This window comes from Chrysemys picta, chromosome 7 (assembly GCF_011386835.1).
Source record: "Chrysemys picta bellii isolate R12L10 chromosome 7, ASM1138683v2, whole genome shotgun sequence".
NCBI classification, from domain to species: Eukaryota; Metazoa; Chordata; order Testudines; family Emydidae; genus Chrysemys; species Chrysemys picta.
The window spans coordinates 117,054,741-117,076,607 of NC_088797.1; the positions used below are offsets into that span (position 1 = coordinate 117,054,741).

The window sequence follows — 21,867 nt, forward strand, 5'->3', positions numbered from 1 at the left end:
GTAACCTAATGTAGAGAAGTCACAATAAAATATAAAGGGCTCCCAGGCAATAGAACAAAGGCTCATTAGCAAATTAAGTTAGGTTATATAAATTGATCTGGAGGCAGTGGACTGGTGTTTACAGTCAAGCCCAGGAGTGATGGTAAATTGTTGGATCCACAAAATTAGCCAAATAAAATCATATCGCATTAGAGTAGCGAACACTTGCTACTACCCAGTATACTGGCTTAATAATAGATATATCTCCATATATTATAGAATTGGAAAGGACCCTGAAAGGTCATTGAGTCCAGCCCCCTGCCTTCATTAGCAGGACCAAGTATTGATTTTGCCCCAGATCCCTAAGTGGCCCCCTCCAAGGATTGAACTCACAATCCTGGGTTTAGCAGGCCAATGCTCAAACCACTGAGCTATCCCTCCCCTGTTGCTCTCACTCCCTCTTAGGGCATGTCTACACTTACAGCGCTGCAGCGTGTGGAGTGAATACGCTCTATGCCAACGGGGGAGAACTCTCCTGTCAGCATAAAAAACCACCCCAGTGAGCGGCAGAAGCTATGTCGGTGGAAGATGCTCTCCCACCAACATAGAGCTCTGTGCACACTAGCGCTTATGCTGGTGTAATTTATGTCACTTGGGGTGAAATATTCATACCCCTGAGTGACATAAGTTTTGTTGACATAAGTGGTAGAGTAGACATAGCTTTAGTAGGGAAAAAATTGCCTTGTGATTAGGGCCTAAGACTGAAAACTAAGCTCAGGAAGTGACTGAGTTAATGTACAAGAGGAGAGTCCTAAGAGAAGATTACATGGAGATATACCTAGCTCATAGAGCTGGAAGGGACCCTGAAAGGTCATTGAGTCCAGCCCCTGCCTTCACTAGCAGGACCAAGTACTGGTTTTGCCCCAGAACCCTAAGTGGCCCCCTCAAGGATTGAACTCACAACCCTGGGTTTAGAAGGCCAATGCTCAAACCACTGAGCTATCCCTCCCCCCAAACTTGGATGACTCCTTGCCCTTCCCACACATTGTCATTCTTATTCTGCATTTCCTTTCTTCACAAAACACTCTGTTCTTTCTGCGCTGGAATGGTCTCCTGCCCCTGTTTCTAACTTACCCCTGGCAACAGTAGGAGAAATCAGAAGTGAGTAACTGAATGCCAGCTAATAGAGTGTGGGCCTTTTCCCAGAAGCTATTTGACAGGGAACAGTTAAATAGAAAGAGGAAGGATTTTCTTATAACTAAAATATACTGATTGGCTCTGCTTAGTCGTGGTGCTGGGGGCATGATCTACTTGACCTGTTCTCCACTCGCTCTTTAGGTTATAAAGGGGGTGATCTGTCCATGGCCTCTTTCTCCTGAACACTTGTTGAGGTGCTGATCAGTCCTGCGCTTGCTTTCAGATCCTCTACATCTCCATTCAATGCAAGTGGCAAATTGCTGGAGGCTCTTCCAAGCGACATAGTCCCAGAAGACACTGAGTATCATGGGCATAGTCTATTTCTTGTGCACGAGTCTTTGAGTCACTGCAAAGATAAATGGAATCAAATTTGAAGTGGCCCAAAAAGGCAGCGTTTGGGTCTGGATCAGGTTGAGACTAGGGCTCAGGGCTCTAGGCAAAATCAGGGTCATATTCAACGGTGCCAAAACCTTGCCAGCTGCTTTCATGGTAGTTCCAGCAGCAAATGGCCAAACGCTCACAAGATCAGCTGTTCTTACAAAGTGTCTAAACTCTCTGGATAAAATCTTGGTGTGAGATTTCAGCTATCGCTGAACTGGAATCAGAAAACAGATCCCTTCCACTTGGAGATGTGATCCAGACCCCAAACCCTAAGAATGGTTCAGCTCAAGGGATTCAAACCCAAATCCCTCCTGATCAAAAACATTTCAAGAGGTTGGGAATTAGAGGTTCAGTGCATGTCCCTTCTCTAAATGTAACCAGGTGGCCCTGTAAAGAAATTATCCCAATTGTTTGCTGTGTCTCTTTTAGCTCTAGAACAGTTGCTTACGGAACTTGAGGATTTTCTGAAGATACTGGATGAAGAGAACCTCAGCAGCACAGCTGTAGTGAAAAAATGCTTCCTTTCTGACCTCCTGCGAGTGTACACAAAGACAAGCAGTAAGTATGGAGTCAGAACGTGGGGGGTGGGAGAGATGAGTTCCATGGGTTTTTTTTATAAATTGGGACTGGGGAGAGGGGATATGATAAAGAGAGAGGGATTTGGTTTTTAAATTGTATATAAATTACTAGAACTATATACAAAAATAACCAGAGTTACACATTTTTTAAAGTAAAGAATTTCCAGGATTCCTGATCATTTCTGTTTTCCTTGTTAAAACTTAGTTTATTTAATCCACACCATAAGATACACAGGACGTGCCGTTTGGCTGAGTTCATACTGAAGCAGAAATTTTAACTCATGGAATTTCCTGGTTCTTCGGTGTTAAGTTGAAAAATTAAACATTGCATAATTGGTAGTTTTTTGCATTTAGTAGAGACTTAAGGGTACATACACACACATGTGCACACATTTTGCTTCTCTCTGTGTGAAAACTTAGCAGCGTGAATGGAACTGGCTCACAAAGACATCTCGCCTTCCCTTTGTTTGCAGGTGGTGATGAGGAATACATTTACATGAACAAAGTGACCTCAGTTAAACAAAAGGATGGACAGGAGAAAGAAGGTAGAGGTATGGAATCTATGGCTACCGATTGCCTGGGATTTAACTTCCCAATGGAGAGAGAATAAAGGGGTATAGGATTTGATCCTGCTCCCATTGAAATCCGACGTGATTCCCATGGATTTCAGTGGGTAGAGAATTGAGCCAATGGAAGGGGTGGAATGACTACCATATTTTTACATATTCCATGCTTTTGGCTAACACAGTGAGGTTATTCCTGGAAGTAGCACTTTTGAGGGCAGTACTTCAGGATAAAAATGTCTCCTGCTAAGTATGCAGCTTCATGCAACCCTGCTGAAATATTTAAAGAAGTCATCCCCTTTCGTATAGACCCAAAGCAAGTCAATCCATGTCTAAAAGCTTTTGTTTGATTACTATGTTCAGCATGCTGCTTTGCACCATACCACTGGTGGTTTCAAATAGTCTAAACTGGCTCAAGATGAATTATTTATGCACAAAATATACATAATATCTTGTATTTATGTAGCACCCCTCCCCCCACGTTCCCGGGAAGATCCTAGCACTGTATCCTTGCAAACTGTATAAATTGAGAACAATAACCCTGGGTGAAATGCTCGTGATTGTCTTCCAACAGTTTTTCTGACTAGATCCGCCTGGTTTTGCATTCACAACATGGGAAGGAATTCTCCACAAATTCAGAATTATTTTGTGCAAATTTCTCTCTTTCACAACATGTATGGAAACCAGGGCCGGCTCCAGGGTTTTTGCCGCCCCAAGCGGCAAAAAAAAAAAAGCAAGCCGCGATCGTGATCTGCGGCGGCAGTTCGGCGCGAGGTCCTTCACTCCGAGCGGGAGTGAGGGACTGTCCGCCGAATTGCCGCCGAATAGCTGGACGTGCCGCCCCTCTCCAGAGTGGCCGCCCCAAGCATCTGCTTGGCAAGCTGGGGCCTGGAGCCGGCCCTGATGGAAACTCAAAAGGGCCACTTATCTTCAAAGCTTCATGCTTACAAATATAGATCAGCCTTGTAGCCACTTCCTGTCATTATATTTATTACAGCTGAGAATGGAGCCCCATACAAACATAAGAGACAGTCCCTACTCCAAATTGCTTACAGTCTAAATAGACAAGGCAGAATGAGGGTAAGGGAAGGGGGACAACACACAAGCAAAGTGAACAATATGGTGGCCTGCAAAGGTCATGTTAGTGCCACGATTTTTATAGTGTTTAAATCTGCTTCATGCAGCCAAGTTGTGAAGTAATGTCAAACGCTTCTGGAAATGAGACATTCTCTTTTTACTGTATGGAGATACAGCCCCATCACAATGGGTCACAATCTTGGCCAGTGCCACTAGTTGCATAATTATCATATTAAATCATAGCCACAGAAGGCCTGCTTGTATCTACCGTGACTTGAGCATGGAAATCAGCGGCAGTGGAAAGATTTATTGACATGGATTCTCTATCCTGGGTCCAATGACATGTACAAAATAGGGCTTGGCCAGGCAATGCAGTGGGCCATGGAGCCGCGTCAGGCCGTTAAAGCCTGCTGTCATTGTTTTAATTTCAGCCTTTTCCCTGTCATGGGCTATGAGCCCCCACTTGCAATCATTCCCTAAAGGATATGGCCCTGGCTCTTTCAACCACTTCCCCAGACTTTTAAGTTGTGTTTGGAAAAACTGAAGTCCGTGGCTTAGGTTCTATGTGTGTGTGGTCTAACTCCTAGTTATGGATGTGTAAAAGACCCCAGTTCTGTGACTGACTGGACGGGAAACCCTGCATCTGTTCAATGAATGGGTGCAGGTGCTGGAATCTGCCTATCCAGTCAGTTTCATTCATTTAAGCCCTGATTGTGCTAATGTGGACTCCTAAACCCATGCGAAGTCCCATTGAAATCAATGGAACTTTGCATGATAGGTGCTGCGTGCATGCTAGCTGACTGGGGCCTGGGCCCAGTCACAGTTAGATTGCACTGAAAGCATTCCCTTTAGGAGCAATGCAAGATAAGATGTTTTCTAGAGACAATCACATCAGCTCAGAGAAAAGGGGAAAAAAAAAACTTTTAAAAACAGGTGAGGGATGGCCAACAATTTTTCTCATTGATGAATCTACTTTTGATTGCACTAATAAGACGATGAACTGAGCAATACAGTCCTTCGTAGGTATCTTTTTATGGCATAGTAATTGAATTCACCCTGGTAAATGACCTAAGAGGATACAATCTACTTGAAAAATAAAGATTGTTCTTTGGTAATACCAGCAGGGAAAATACAGAACAAATGCAGACATAACAGCAGTTTTTTGGCTGGATACAGGAATTTGCTTGGTGAAATTCTCTGCTCTGCGTCATACAGGAGGTCAGACTAGATGATCCCAATGGTCCCATCTGGTCTTGGGATCTGAGAATGATTTGCCTTGTTTGCAGATAATGGAGAGCACAGTTGTATAAGAATGAAGAAATAGGACATTTTATTTCTGTTAAAACTGTGCATGTTTACCCTATTTCCTCTTGCCTGTTTTTTGTCTTTCTAAATGTCACCTGCCCAAATTCCAGGGCTAGGGGAATTTCAGATCCAGTGAAACCTGTACTAAGTGCCCTGTTATTAAGCAACTTCATGCCTTAAGAGAGAAACTGAAAATATCTCCTATTCTGTTAGGGACAATTCTGCAATGTCTTTACTGGAAGCGAGTGTAAACAAACTGGTTTTGCAAGGGCTTGTCTACACTTATCGAGGGAACGATGCATCGGCGGTTGATTTAGCAGGCCTAGTGAAGACCCACTAAATTGACCGCAGACCGCTCTCCCGTCAACTCCTGTACTCCACCTGAACGAGAAACGCAAGGGGAGTCGATGGGAGAGCATCTCCCGTCGACATCACGTAGTGTGGTCCCCATGATAAGTAGATCTAAGTACGTCGACTTCAGCTATGTTATTCACGTAGCTGAAGTCGCGTAACTTAGATCGATCTCCCCCAGTAGTGTAGACAAGGCCTTAGACTCTTGAGTTGATGCTTACGGCTGGCTTAGAAAAAGAATTATTCCTCAAGCAGATCCCTCCTTATAAAGGGAGGAGAGAAGAGCAGGAAACTCTTTAAAGTCTAGCAGGGATCTCACCATACACATCTGATTTACCCTGAAAGTGCCCAAGTACTACAGCAATAGGCTATATATAAAACCCTGAGATCCCCAGACCCAAACTGTGCTGCATCCCATGGCCAACTCCTCACGTCTGTGGATCTGTGCTGATGTACAGCAGTTGAGGATCTGGAAAAAGGTCTCCATCCTGCTCTTGATTTGCTGAGTAGATTTGGGGAGAGGTGGGGGGTGGGAGGGAGGGAGGAAATGAATAAGGAAAACAAACTATGTATTCCTGGCATGGTGATGCTCATTAGGATGATTCCTAGGCAGGAGGTGAAGCCAAACACTCGCTATGCTTAAGCAGATGCTGGCATCACACAAGGAATGCAGAATTTTGAATGAGTGATCACTGCACAAAATGTCACTTGTCCCTCTAATTGTCTGCAGTGTTTGGAGGGAGGCTGTGTTCTGTGCAGTACTTACAGTTTGGCAATGTGCTTTATCGCTAAAGCTGCACCTACACAGTGCGCTTCTTGAGAGAGGCTGGGTACCTGTGAATGCGCTGGTCACCAGCAGGTATGTCGACACTGCAAATTACAGTCTGTGGTGATAAGCCACAGAGCCTGGGTCAATTGCCTTGGGCTCAGGGAGCGAAAAATCAGTGTAGACATTCAGGCTCCATCTGGAGCTTGGGCTCTGAAACCCAGCAAGGGGGTGTGTGTCTTGGAGCCCAAGCTGCTGCTGCTACTTTTAGCCCCGCAAACCCTTGACCCAGGCTCTGAGACTCTGTGCCATGGATTTTTCTTTGCTGTCTAGATATGCCCACTAAATCTGAGTCTCCTCGTCCCTCTCAGAACAGTTTCATGGCGCTACCCTTTGGGTGCGCCTCTCTAGGAAGTATCACCCTTGATGTCCCATCAAAAAAACAAACAAGGTGTTAGGAATCATTAAAAAGGGGATAGAGAATAAGACGGAGAATATCTTATTGCCCTTATATAAATCCATGGTATGCCCACATCTTGAATACTGCGTATAGATGTGGTCTCCTCATCTCAAAAAGAGATACTGGCATTAGAAAAGGTTCAGAGAGATTAAAGAGGCTAGGACTTTTCAGCTTGGAAAAGAGGAGACTAAGGGGGGATATGATAAAGGTATATAAAATCATGAGTGATGTGGAGAAAGTGAATAAGGAAAAGTTATTTACTTGTTCCCATAATATAAGAACTAGGGGCCACCAAATGAAATTAATGGGCAGCAGGTTTAAAACAAATAAAAGGAAGTTCTTCACACAGTGCACAGTCAACTTGTGGAACTCCTTGCCTGAGGAGGTTTTGAAGGCTAGGACTATAACAGGGTTTAAAAGAGAACTGGATAAATTCCTGGAGGTTAAGTCCATTAATAGCTATTACCCAGGATGGGTAAGGAATGGTGTCCCTAGCCTCTGTTTGTCAAAGGGTGGAGATGGATGGCAGGAGAGAGATCACTTGATCATTACCTGTTAGGTTCACTCCCTCTGGGGCACCTGGCATTGGCCACTGTCAGTAGACAGGATACAGGGCTGGATGGACCTTTGGTCTGACCCAGTGCAGCCGTTCTTATGTTCTTTCCAGGAGTGATGGTACTGAAAGTAGCACTCCTGATGCATCATAGAAGAGGGAAGGCTCCCGCACCAGCTAGTTAGCAGAGTATTTGCAGTGTAACCATGGAGTGCCTGGGCAGAGCCATCTCTTCATTTCTGCATGCTGCAGTAAAGCAGCTTTTTTCAAGGCTGATGATCAGGCAACTGCCCTGTAAACCAGGGGAGGCCTAATTTTAATGTTAACCGTGCAAGGAACCGAGCAGCCTTGCCTGTCGTGGCTGTGCCTAGCAAACCGATGTATTTGGTTGGTATTCACTGACTGAGCTGTTTGGCACATGGCTGCCTCTGACCTTGTAGCTTAATGAAATTGTCCAGCGTTAACAAGGAGGGAAGCAGAGAAGTTTCACCACAGGCAGCAGACAGCCTGGGGGCTTACGTCACTCTGTGTTTCGGGTTGTACCGATGCTTCTGCCACCCTGCCAGAGGCTCATTATAGGCTGCAGATTCAGAGCTGTCATTGTGGCTTCCGAGACTGAGACTGAAATGGAGCAGCGCGGGTCCAATTTTTATTTATAAAACACAGAGGAATATGCAGCGAAGTTCATGCCAGAGTCTTCTGAACCCCATGGTAACCTGCGCTAGGAAAGGCACAGCACCCTGACTGTTCTAATTTATATTTTCCCTATTCACATAGGGAGTGAGGCTGGGCTTTTAAAAGGAGCCTACGGGAGTTAGGCAATACATTCAAAGGGAGCTGGGCACCTAATTCCCTTGTCTATCTATGGCACTTATATGGCCCCCTTTAGTGTAGTATCTTTTAATGTATTTCTCTGCACAACACTCCAGTGAATTAGGATAGTGCTATTGTATCCATTTTACAGATGGGAAACTGAGGCCCAGAAAGACTAACTGACTTGTGCAAGGCCACACAGGAAGTCTGTGGCATGGCAGGAATTGCACCTGGATCTCCCGAGTCCCAGATTAACACACGAATCACTGAAATATCCTCCCTTCTTAGATCTGTTGGAAACTCCTCCCCCTACACTGAGTGCCAGGTTCTCAGGTGGTGTATACCGATGTCGCTCAATGCAGCTATGCTGAAAATGCCCACTGAGGATTTGGCCCTATATTTTTTTCCTAACAATCTTTTCCTCGGCTATGAGGTCCTATATGAATGCATTAGTTACTAGTGTTACCGTTCTCATTTTATTAGTAGAGTAACTGGACTTTGCACCCCTGTGGCAACCTTTGTGCTTTAAGTGAGTGGTGTTATCCCTATTTTATGGATGTGGAAATGGAGGCACAGAATCAGAGATTAGCCCAACCACAGAGGGTGTCTGTGGTAGAGCTGGGAATAGAATGTACTCTCAGAAGATCCCCTAACTTGCAGTCCCCTGCTTTATTCACTATGTCACACTATATCCCAAAAGCCTTTGATGTTCCTAAGGCCTAAATCAAGATGGCCAGCCTTTAGCTACGACTCATTTTACAGAGGTGACAACATTCAATAGAAACCATTTTTCGTAGAAAATAAATCTGTTCCTTATGTTCTAATTGTGATGCAATAGATCGATGTGTATATATTACCTAAAGGGAAAGACCTTTTGAAACTTTCTTCTTTGAAGACTTTTGGCCAGGACCTCCACTGAAGCCAGTGTGGCTACGTGATTTCCACCAGTTGAGAATCAGGCCCTTTGTTTTTAAAGGTTGTTAGTGAGTGGAACTGGGAGAGAGAAAGTGATATTTTTTTTTTGCCTGCAAGTGAAACCATGTACAGCAGAGTAATAACAGAGTGAACGTTTTAGAACAGCTTAATATAGACATCATCATTACAAGTGAAGTGATTTAAAAGACATTTTGGTCTTCATAGTTTTCATTCCAAGAGGGAAAACATTCCAAAACAAGAAGAGCTTCTACCAAGAGAACTGGTTCTTTAGCTGTGGTGCCATAGCACTGTATTCTTGGCTACGGTCTGAAATGACATGGTCACGACAAAGCATCAAAGGCAGACTCTGTAATTAACACCCTGCTTCCTACTCAAATATAACGTAGCACGCGGATGTTGCTGCACCACTGCTAGGTAATAAGTGCGTTGCTGGGACCTGCCACATGTCATTATTCCTGCTTGTTTCTGTTTGTAGCACTGGATTGCGGAGAGTCTTTGTCCAATGGGGAATCAGGACACCATTCATCTCCTCCTCAGAAGAGTCTGCCGGACCTTCCTCCTCCAAAAATAGTATGTGTTTGATTCCTGGTCACTCTTTCTTCTCCTTTCACGGTCTTAATATTTAATCGAATCTACCTCTAATGATAGAAATTCTTGATGGCACATACTGGCTCTAAGCACTGACAATTTTTTAAATTATGCAACATATAGTGTATGTAATTCACAAAACTCTCTCTGTAATAGGATGCTATTGAGGCAAACAGTTTAGTCCTGGTAAGTTTCAAAACAGGTTTAGATAACTCAGGGAGAGATTTTCAAAGACACGAGTACAAGCTAGGCACCTAGCAGCCAGCTGTCTTTGACTCAAACTTCAGGGTATTTGGGTAATCACCATGGGGTGTCAGGACAATATTCTCTCTCAGTTGTGTAACACTGCACTACTTGATCACTGCTGTGGAAGACAAGAGGATTTGCTAGCATCTGGCATTGTCCCCTTTCTCAGACAGGCCAGACCCTAGACCATTGTTCCCTACCCATATGGCAGTTTCTTACGAAACCTGCATCCAAGTGGATGTGTGAGAAAGAGGAAGAAGATGTGAGTATCGGGACCTGCTCCCTAGGCAAAAGCAGAAAGGAAGCTTGATTTACGTTGCTGTTCTCCTTGCTACACTGTAGGTTTTAATCCTTTAATCCTAATTTAATCCTAATTCAGGGGGAGTCAAATCAGTCAGTGTCTCGCCACAGAATTCAAATGAGTTTGTTATGTATAAGACTTGGAAGAAAGCTTGCAAACTCTCCTATGATGAAGGGCTCATGTGCCCGACCATCTTAACACCTCTGGTGGCCAGGAAGGAGTGGAGTTTAAGGCACGTCTCTTCCTCTTTCTTTGGGCAGAGAGTGCAGCTGCTACCTAAGACGATAGCAGCCCCTGCATCTGCTCTGCAGAACGCGGTGTGGGGTGGGGAACGTTATTGTGCAAGTTGCATCCAGAGTGCAGCTTTCTCCCTGTGCCTACTTTTTGGTGCTGGAAGGTTTGCTGCGTCGTCTGTGTCTTGAGAGACCAATTATACATGATTCAGGTTTCCCTAAGACTTTGTACAAAAGAAATCTACAACCAAAGTTCCCTTGGACTTTTCCATGGGCCAGTTATAAATGTAATTAGGTTACAGTTCATCACAATCAGCTTTCAGTGGGATTTTGTTTCCTTGCCAAAAGAGCAGCCCTAGTTATCCTCCAGAGACACTGACAAGCGGGGCTTACTGTGTAGCAGCCGATCAAACATGGGAATCTCAGCAGTAAGGATTTTCTGATGCAAAAGGACAGCAGACTTGAAAGAGGAGTTAGTGGGTGGGTGGGTGGATGTGGGGATGTGTGTGGTGACAGAGGGAAGGGGTAGAGTTTGCTAGGGGCTCACTGGAGAAACTGTTCCTTTAAAAGGAAGGAGAAGTCAGAGGGTCAGAGAAGGGATTACCATAAAGGGTCTTATGGGATCTCTGCTGTAAGGGAGTTTAAGGGATGGATGTCACTTCGGGGTGCTGGGAAAATGAAGCCCGAAAAGGGCTGGATTAATACAGAAGCCTTTTAGATGCACTGCAGTTGTCCTAATGGATGCGTTCCAGAGCCTGTGGAGTTTTTCCAGCTAACCCATCTGGCTTAATTGTTAACGCTGCCCATGCTCTCCGTGCTGAGAAGGGAAGGCAGCCCTCGCCTGTGACCGGGAGCAGTGATCTGTGTGTAACTGGTTCTGATCGCAAGGGGCGCTGTTCCTGGTGGAGGTGGTGGCGGCATTCGCAGTAGCGAGATGGGTAAATAAGGTCACAGGCTGGGGTAGCAGAAGAGTCCCAGGCCAAAAGGAAAGCCTGCCTGAGGATCAGCAAGCAGACGCAGCTCTTATCATGCAGCCTGTGCTGTGCGACATGGCGGGAGGATCTACAGCTGCACAGGCTGGGACACACACACTGGCTCTGACGGTGGGAAACTTCGAGGCAGCTTCTCCTGGTTGTTCAGTGGAACAAATACAGGAATGTACCTCTCGCTCAGCACAGTGTAGGCATGGGAAAACCGCTGCTCTCCTCCTGCCCCCACTGTTGCCGCCAACAAATCAGTGGCTCCTTCTTGATACCCCTCTTTAATTCCTGTCCCATTAAATGAAGATTGCCCAGTTATTGATCAAAAATGCAAGTCTCTCATGCCCTTGTAATGACTCTCACATCTAGTCAATTGGGTTTGAACCTAGGACCTTCAGTACTGAAGCCCCAGCACATACAATTTGAGCTGACGGAGCAACCTCTATTAGAGGGTAGGATGTTATCCTCTATGTGAACCAGCCACTAGCGAGGAATGTGGCACACACTTTATATGTGTGTTACACTCTCTCTCCATATGTCTTCCTTTTCCTTGGATACATGTAATGGGATTGACTGTCTGTGCTCAAGGGAGACATCCTGGCTGGATGGGCAGAGGTCAAGATGATGGTGCTTTGGCAGAGCCAGGCAGGACATGCTGGCACTGCCCCTGCCTGCTCTGCCCGTCATTTGGCTTCACATTGATTTTTGAGAGCAAGCAATTCGATTGCATATTTAAAGAGGGATGAAGCAAGTGAATGAATAAGACTAAGGGTATGTCTACACTACCCGCCAGATCGGCGGGCAGCGATCGATCCAGCAGGGATCGATTTATCACGTCTAGTCTAGACGCGATAAATCGACCCCGAGCGCTCTCCCGTCGACTCCTGTACTCCAGCTCGGCGAGAGGCGCAGGCGGCGTCGACGGGGGAGCGGCAGGAGTCAACTCAGAGTAGATCTAAGATACGTCGACCTCAGCTACGTTATTCATGTAGCTGAAGTTGCGTAACTTAGATTGTCCCCGCTCCCCCCAAAGTGTAGACCAGGCCTAAAGTGCAAGTGGGGGCAGGGAGGGAAACATCCCTTCCACCTAGGACAACAGGAGAGTCTGTTTCTGCCTTTGACAGGCCTAGAGACAGATTCAAGGGTTGCCAGCACATCTGCTTGTACACTCTGCCATGGGGCCAGACGCTGGCAATGACTGCTGCTCTGGCTGGAAACAGAGCTTCTTCCCCAGCTTGGCATCTGGCTAACTCCGAACTTGAAAAACCAAATCCCACAAAAAACCAGTCTTGAGAATGAAAAATCTCTATCTAACTGTTGTGATGGAAGAGAGACCTGTAGGGCTGGTTACGGCCTTAAAAGACACCAGCGTTTGTTCCCAATGTTCCGAAAGCAGACCCCAAACAGGAGCAGGATTAATCCTGCAATGAATTTAGGAAGACCTGGTTTACACAAGAGAGATTTGGGGATCAGATTTTCAAAAAAGCTCAGCTCCAATTTAGGCACCTAAATAAAGGGTAGAATTTCCAGAGAGCTCATCTCCCATTGTGAGATCAATGGCTAAAACAGTGTTTCTCAAACTGGGGTCGCCGCTTGTGTAGGGAAAGCCCCTGGCGGGCTGGGCCGGTTTGTTTACCTGCCCCGTCCGCAGGTCCGGCTGATCGCGGCTCCCATTAGTCACTGTTCGCTGCTCCAGGCCAATGGGAGCTGCTGGAAGTGGTGCAGGCCGAGGGACATACTGGCCGCCGCTTCCAGCAGCTCCCATTGGCCCAGAGCAGCGATCCGCGGACAGCGAGAGCCGCGATCGGCTGGACCTGCGGACGGGGCAGGTAAACAAACTGGCCCGGCCTGCCAGGGGCTTTCCCTACACAAGCAGCGACCCCAGTTTGAGAAACACTGGGCTAAAATTTCCAAAGACTTCAGTGGCTGATGTTCTTTTAATGTTCTGGCCTGATTGCAGGTGCTGGTCAGGAATTTTTCTGCTTTTTTTTTTCCCCCACTGAAAAATGCCAATTTGTTTAAACCAAAACTGTTCGCAGCAAAGGGTCATTTTCAATACATTTCCTGAATTGAAAAAAAGTTGAAAAAGGCTTTTGAAATGGTCCAAACATCCCAAAATGTCAAAACGAAAAGTTGAGATTTTTCAGTTCAAAACAACTTATTTCAAAATTTAACTTCATACAGAAAATTACAAAAGAAAACAGATCAAAATTAAAGATTTTGAAATGATCTAATCCAAATTTCCCATTGCCCTGAACTCTCCTTCTCCCCCCGCCTTGACTTTGTTACTGAATTTTTTCAAAAATTTGACTCTTTTTTTTGGTCCTGATTTGGGACAGAACGTTTTGTTGTTGTTTTTTTAAATCTCAAAGAATCTCCTGCCCAAGGCTAGTGCTGACCTGTTGTGAATATCTGGCTGTAAATGTGTAATTATCATACTTCTGCATGCCTGAAACACACCCCACATCCGCACAACAATGCTCCTAACACGGTGCATGCATGTCAACCGCCATTTGGATTATGCTTGCTCTGAGCAAAGCAGCTGATCTCGAAGGGTATGTCTACACCGCACTTAGACACCCCCAGCTGGCCTATGCCTGCTGACTTGGGCTCATGGGGCTCGGGCTAAGGGCTTGTTTAATTACCATGGCCTGAGCCCGAACATCTACACTGCAATTAAACAGCCCTGAGCCCGTCAGTTGCAGGAAGGCGGCAAGGGATAGCATTTAAGTAGCCCCAGTTAGGCTTTGAAGTTCACTGAAGTGGAGGGGGCACGGAAGGGGCAATTGCTGCTGCTGTCGCCGTGTGGCTGAGGAGAATTTTCTGCGAGGCCAGGGTAAGAGAGTGGCAGCACGTTTGATGACATTGCTGTAGCTTTGGCAAGGGATCTGCTGTGGTTTTGTCCCTGGGACGTTTTCCCTTGATGTTAAGGCAATGGGAGTGTGTGTTTTGTTTTTTAGGAACTTGCTGTGGGTATATCAATCCGCACCAGTTACTACAGTTGTGTGTGTGTGTGTGTGTGTTTGGGGGGAGATGTAATTAAGTGGGCGTGGCTTCATTAGCCTCTGGTTAAAAACCCCCAAATTCTTAGATGACTGATCAGCATGCTCAGAAGCTATAGACTTTCCACTCTGGGCTAGTTGTGGCTTTTCCAGAAGCCCTAAGCAAAGGGCAGTAAGTGTTGTGCTGTCCCGGAAGCAAGTTTCCCCCTTATTTCCAGCGGGGGAGTAATTGGCGCCAGATATAAGCTTCTCCTCCCTCTCCCCTCCCTTCCCCCCAATGCATCAGTTCAGCTATGTTGGCTGGGAAAGCTCGAGTCCGCTCACTCCCTCCTCACCTGCACGGGTCCATTAGCAGGCTACCATCCGGCCCTCAATTAATATCCCGCCAATTTTCCTCTCACTTCCTCATAGACATGTTGGACAGCTGCAGTCTGCAAAAATAGGCTTTAGTTTTGCCTGTGTCCTGTCCCATGCTCTCCAGCGACAGCGTGGTGAACCCTGGAGTGTCCGGGGTGCTCAGCTGCTCTCAGTTTGGGGAAATTTTTCTCCTTTAGTCAATTGTACCAGTTTCCCTAACAGCGCTGTGTGCGCTCCGGAGGGCCGTACTGCGATTGAGGTTTAAAGAATGACGGTGATGAGTGAGGTGGAAGCTCAGAGATTAGAACCCCAGGAGCTTGGCTTTTTTTATTTGTGTGTGGAGGGAGAATAGAGAGGGTGGTCGGGATTGAAAAACCACATCAGCTCATCGCTTTGAACTTTGATTCAGAAAAGGGCAATGACCGGAGAGCGATGCTCTTAGGGAGGCTGAGTTTAATGAACAGCGACCGCAGAAACTGAAAGCTACAAAGGAACCTCCCTGGTCTCTAAAACTAAGTGTGGGAAGTTGCTTGTAGAACGATGAGGCGATGTCGGGGTGTATCGTTATCCTGTGTGTTGGGAATAGAGGTTCATTATCTGGCATATACAATGTTTCTTTTCTAGGTTCCTTTTTCAGTGCTAGAGCCCAGCATAAGTGGGTCTGATCCAAAGCCCACTGATATCAATGGGGGGCTGTGACCTGACTATGTGTATGCGCAATGCCTAGCACAACGGGGCCCTTGTTTTGAGTGAGGCCTCTAGGTGCAATCACAATATAAACCTCAAATAATGACAATGACGTCTATGGGCTTTGGATGGTACTTAGTTCCTTCTCTCTCCCTGTTCTCCACCCACGCCTTAGCACTAACTAGCAGTTCTGTGCTCTGCTCTGCTTTTCACCACATGCTGCCAGTTGCCCCTAGTGTCTTATCGTACCATTCCCACTTACTAGCGTAGGAACTGCCGTGCTCTGGGCCGTTCCTGTACGATAGCGTCAGACGTTTGTTAGGGTTTGCCTGCTTTATTGTGCCATTGTGAAATGGACAAGTGTGCTGAAATGACCAGACTGGGTTGGCTAACACAGTACAGTATATTTTTGATCTAAGCTAGAGACAAAGGACGCCCACGCCTTTGGTAAAGAGAAAAAAATAACCTCTAAAGAAGCTGAAGCCTAGTCCCACATAGTCCCCTTTGGTTTCCATTGTTTGTATGAAACAAAGTAACCGTCCCCTCCCCTCCCCTGAGACTGTGTTGGACCGCACAGGAAGCAGTCACAGCGCGGGTTTTTAGGTAGACTGCGATGTCTTCCCGATCTGATTATCACTTTAAATTCTCTGCCACATACAATGGTAGCTGGCTGCAAGCGCCAGTCTGCCACAGCTTCAATGATAGCACTCGTCCCTGGCTGAGGAAGTGCACCCAGTAAAACTATTGAGTGTTTATATTTCTAATTGAATGCTTTAGTTGAAGTTCTTAAGCATTTAAATATTGTAGGAAAACGTTGGTAAAACATTCCCCGTATGGCCTCAAACACTGAATGGAAAGTATACTAATAATGCCTAGCAGTTCTATATGGAGAGGGCCTCTCCTTAAAGCACTTTGCAAAGGTAAGTAAGAACTACCCCTATTTTGCAGAGGTAGAGACCAAGAAGGGTCAGGGACTTGCCCGCGGTTACACCATGGATCTGCTCATAGCTAGCTAGCCAAAGCCAGAGGTCCTGAGTCTCAGGTCACTGTCCTGAGCACTAACCCAGACTGTATCCCTGTATACTGGCTAGACTGGGAATACTACAGAGTTAATATTCTCCTTCAAAGCCTGGTAGGCCAACAGTCTAGGTTAGTGGGTTAATGTAAGAACATAATAATTCCTCCCTTGGCTGAATGGCGTTACAGATATAAGAACATAACGTAAGAACGGCCATACTGGGTCGGACCATTGGTCCATCTCACCTAGTATCCTGTCTTCCGACTATGGCCTAGGCCTTGAGAGACATTGGCCAATTTATACATTGTGCTGAAGGGATCCCAAAGTGCTTTGAGACAATGGGCCATGTCCTCAGCTGCCTGAGGGCAGCTCTGCGAGCAGGACCGGCTCCAAGTTTTTTGCCACCCCAAGCAAAAACATTTTCCCACACACCCCAACTCCGCCCCTTCCCCGCCCCATTCCAACCCCTTCCCCAAATCCCCGGCCCTGCCTCCTCCCCCGGGCGCGCCGCATTTCCCCTCCTACCCCTCCTGCCCAGGCTTGCCTGGGCGGAAGGGGGGAGAAGCGGAGCGGCGACGCGCTTGGGGGAGCAGGCAGCAGTGGAGCGGAGGTGAGCTGGGGGGGAAGCGGTTCCTCTGCTCCCCTCTCCCCGCCCCCAGGGATACTTCCTGCGGCCCACCCGCGCCCTCCCACTGCCGCAGCTCACCTCCACTCAGGGCCGGCTCCCGGCTTTTTGCGTCCCAAGCGAAAAAAAAGAAAGGAGCCGGAGTGCCGCCCCTTGGAAAGTGCCGCCCCAAGCAAATGCTTAGAGCGCTGGTGCCTAGAGCCGGCCCTGTCTGCGAGGGATGGCTCTCCTGTGTCAAAATTCATATTGAACAATTTTGGCTCTTTGAGCAAAAGAGCCAACATCAATCTGCCCCTTAGTAAGGACAGAGGTGCCAGAGATTTTGACTTGACTCTTGCTCTTTAATACTAAACATTAAAAATTCAAATCAAAAATTCAAAAATAATCAAAAAAACTAGGCCCCCAAAGCCGAAGACGTATAATCAAACAGGCAAATAATTGAAATGTATAAACAACGATTACCCATTGTGCCATTGGGGTAAAATGCAAAGGTAGATCAGCACTGGCCTGCTATAGCTTTACCCAGTGTGCTAGGTGCAGAGAGGTCTGAGGTATGCCTCCTTGTGCCCAAGCCCCGGGCACCCCGGGGGATATTCCTCCCAGCAGAGGGCAGGCGGTGCCTCTGTCGCTGCTCTCCTTGAGGTTGATGCCAGGGGAGGGAGTGCAGTTGTAATTTGCACTAGTGCTCCAAAGGAGCTCTGCTGGCAGGGACTGGGGGGGCGGGCACTGAATCAACGCACTCCCCCCTTGGCCCTGCCCACATTGTGATGGTGCCAGCCCATTATCTTCTCCTCTCCCCTGACAAACAATTGTGTGGGCAGCCAGGAGTGAATGCACGATTCCTGGCCCTGTGCTGTACGGATCTTCAACAGGATAGTAAGGAGCGGGGGACGTGTCCCCCTCATTGCCTGCCAGTGGCTGCATCTCTACTCCGGACAAGTGAGGTTTCAGCCCCTATGTATAGGGCTATTGCAGGCTGGTCCCTGATGGAACTCCCAGCGTCCTCACCAGAGCTGATGTTTTATGCTGGTACCAACTAGAATCTAGCTCATACACTTGCAATCCAGAACACATCATAACCCAGGTACTAAGAGAATCACTCCCACTAGCTAAAATAACTCCCCTTCAGCTGTTTTTAGTTGAGTTACATGAGCACAGCAGATACGGATTGTGTTCTATTATGCGTGGCATGTGAGAGGAAATGTTTGGTGCTGGACAAATTGAGGCGCAGGGCTAAGCTACAGGATGGTAGCATCATGCCCCCCCCCCCCCAACTCCCCTCGTGTGGGCTGTAACTCCACCCACTACCCTGTTTTGTGCAGGTTTTTATGCTGCAATCCTCACCGCAGGATCTGAGTGCCTCCTGCTACTGCATTCAAGTTTGCAGCTCAGTGAAGTCAAGTGCAGTTGTATGAATGGTTTGAGAAGTAAATGGGTTTGGTTTTTATCCACCTTCTTGCTCGTGTGGAGGTCTTTCCAAGGGATTAAGGAACTGTTTTCTCTGCCAGCTTGTATTTTGGGGAGGGATTTGGCAGATGAAACAGGGTTTTTCCAGCACTTGGACTCTTTTCAAGGGCTCCTTTCACTTTAGTTTTGTTTATCCACTTCCTTCATTTTTGCTCATATTGACTTTATAGATGCCTGATGTGTTTCCTAACTTGGGACTTTGTGCCGTGTGACCCCCGGGCTATGAACATTCAGTTAGGGAATTTGAGACAGGGTAATAGACTTCAAATGCCTGTTTGGGGTAAAGGTAGGTAATAGTTCTACCTCTCCTCCCAACTGTCCTCCACTCAGGTACCCCATAACTATTCTCCTTAGTGTTCAGCTTCATCCCCAATTGAAATGGATAGTTTATATGCAGCCATCTGGACCTAATGGAAGGAGTCCATTCAACCAAAGGGCAAACTCCCATTTACTGGTACAGCAGGATCAGATCCATGGTTAGAATGAACAAGCTGACTGCAGTTTTTCCGGGGTCTGTCCTATAGCCCCAAAATTGAGGCTTTCAGGAAAATTGAAGCGTTGACTATTTAAAGCACCGCAACATTGTGACATTGTATAAGAACTGCCAAGTGCAGCATCACAATACTCCTTTAAACCTAATTCAGCGAGCTGTATATCGAAAGCCAGTTCAATACTAGCACTTACCGATGTGTCTTTCCTTGAATCTGAACCCATTTACTTAGAGGTCATGAATTGCACATCTAAAAAGATCCCTCCGTGGGGCCACACTTTAGCATTACCAAAAAGCGTTGTTCAAAGTTTTGGAGTGCGCTTTACTACAAAATATGCTTGTTTTATTCATTCATTTCACAGATTGCAGAAACGAAACTGCCTTCAATCCCCAAGATTGAGTCTCCAGAGGCATATTATGAAGAGGCTGAGCCATATGATATCTCTGTGAATGGTACGTCAGAGCCGGTTCTCGGCTTTTCATAGCTATCATTGACTAGCGTGAGATGCAGAACTCAATGTTTGTGGAAACAATCAAACAGAACTACTTTCATACGATTCTTTTTTGATGCCTGTGGATTTGCTGGTCATAAGAAGGGTACATTTTTATACCTAGTTTTACATTTATTTTTACATAGTTTATAAAGGATTAATAAATGACTAGTAGATGTTATACGCCTGCTATAGACAAGAGCAGTATGTATTATAGATGGCTATAAAATATTATACGTGTTGGTGGATTCTCCATTTCCTGAAGTCTTCAGATCAAGAGTGGATGTCTTTCTGGAAGAGATGCTTTAGCCGGACTCAATACAGGGGTAACTGCGTGAGATACAATGGTCTCTGATATACAGGAGATCAGACTAGAAGCTTTAATGGCACCTTCTGGCCTTAAAATCTATGAACCCTATGGGTATATTGGACTTTATATCAACCTTGAAGCATTTATTAAAACAGCTCTTCAAAATGTATTAACCATTTTAAACTATGTATAAATGTACCCTTTATGTAAAGTGTGACAGTTTATAAACTGCAGTGATCTAGATCACGAGACCGTCCCCTCTTTCAGTCCTGGGTACCAGAGTCAGGGAATTCAGAGAAGGATAACAAATAAGGCTGATGATTTGGATCAGAATTCATTACCATTGTGTGAGCAGTACTAGACCCTGCTGTGCAACCCTGAGCTTTAAAATTTGTGACGAAGAAACAAAGTGGGGGACGTTGCTTGAAATTATGCGGGGTTAATTTATTTTGACAGTCCTTATCCCGAAGAGATGACTGTATCTTCCCAGGTGTTTGTACAGTGTCTAGCGTAATGGAGGCCCTGATCCTGATGGGGAGCCTTTGGGAGCTACAGCTCTCCTGTTGGCTTAATTACCCCACCTCCGCGAGAGGCAGTAGTTATGTTGGCGGGAGAAGCTCTCCCACTGACCCAGCACTGTCTACATGCAGGGTTGGGGTTGGTATAACTATGTCACTCAGGGGTGTGGATTTTTCACACCCTTGAGTGACGTAATTATATCACAGTAAATGAGTAGTGTAGACCTGGCATTAGTTTGAGGCTAAGATGAATGATGAAATCAGGTGCAGTTAAGTGGAGTGAGTTGGAGTATTAACTCCTAGTTATCACCCCATCTGCATCAATCTCTTTCTATGTTTAAATCAGCGCTGCCTCGGCAGCATGGGACCTGATCCAGCTAGCTACTGGGGGCTCGGATTAGTTTCCATTTTCTCCAAATCACCATAGTTTGGGGCGGTGCAGATAAAAGCCTTCAGGGTTGTCCCATCTCTGTAACGAGGAAGCCAGGTTTGGGTTTTCAAAACCTCACCCTGGACTGGTTGGCTTCTAGATGTCATTTTATCTAAATGGCTCCACTCCAATTAGAATACTGTGGGCCAAATTCTGCTCCGTTACTCCTGATTTGGGGGTAGCACTTTGGGGGTAGTTACTGGGCCCCGTGAGTGCAGAGAAAATCCTACCTCCAGAAGGATCGGTGGGTAAAGCACTTTTAGAAAGAAAAATAGGTGATTTTTTTTCAGTGCTTGGGGTTGCAGCCTTGACAGAGACAGTGCAAGATACTGTTATGGGGTTCAGTGTGCAGTCCAGACCACTGAGGGAGGGGTTGTGTCACCACTTGCCCTGCAACCCTGGGGGTTTTACAATGCTTTGCCGCTGTAGCTCACAGCCTGGGGTGCTCACAACCAGTCTACAAGCATGCAGGCCATATCCTGAAGAGCTAGACAGCCCTGGTTCAGCAGGTGTCACCCCAGCGGCCAGTCTATAGCCCACTCTGGCTTCCACCAGCCTCGGTTACAACCAGCAATAGACCTTTGTTGTCTTTGCCTGAGGACCGGACTGGTCAGAGAATCCAATACATGTTCCTTTGTCTAAGGCAGACCTGTTTACCAACTGCCCCAGACATACCTGGTTTAAACGCACTTTAGTCATAATTCCAACATATATCCATAACTCTGAATACACGCTGCATACATACATCATGCAAGACTATGAATGGTCAGTGAGTTATTAGTTTTCAAATGATACCTCACAATGTATATTTTATACAAACATTCTTGCGATAGGGTGGGAATACAGGGATGCTTATGGTCACACCTGCCCCTTTACAAAGCTGTAGGAAGGTTGGACCCTGGCTGACCCAGAGGCGGCGGGGCAGAGCCCTCTTTCCTGGACAGGGCATCTGCCACCATATTTGTTTTCCCCTTTACATAGAAGAAACCTGTTTTGCCAGGACATAATATCAGACAATATCCATCATTTCAGCTACTGGGTTTTTTACAAACACTTCACTGTGACGTTAATGACCAGCGTGGTGGTAGATTTAAAACGATATATTACATGTCACTTTTAAAATAAATATCCTGATACCAGTGCGTGAGCTGTGATGAGCGTGTCA

At 46.3% G+C, this 21,867-nt stretch overlaps 1 protein-coding gene across 6 annotated transcripts in view; it reads left to right on the top strand.

The window, feature by feature from the left end:
• Window positions 1-21,867, top strand: part of AFAP1L2 (actin filament associated protein 1 like 2) — a 122,899-nt gene that overhangs the window by 69,641 nt on the left and 31,391 nt on the right. For 5 of the 6 annotated variants that reach the window (XM_008166321.4, XM_042855286.2, XM_065552463.1 and 2 more), the window contains exons 2-5: window positions 1,987-2,115; window positions 2,609-2,686; window positions 9,435-9,529; window positions 19,316-19,406. In XM_008166321.4, coding sequence (XP_008164543.1) covers window positions 1,987-2,115; window positions 2,609-2,686; window positions 9,435-9,529; window positions 19,316-19,406 — 393 coding nt within the window. The remainder of the gene's footprint in view (window positions 1-1,986; window positions 2,116-2,608; window positions 2,687-9,434; window positions 9,530-19,315; window positions 19,407-21,867) is intronic. The other variant, XM_065552462.1, reaches the window with a different exon arrangement.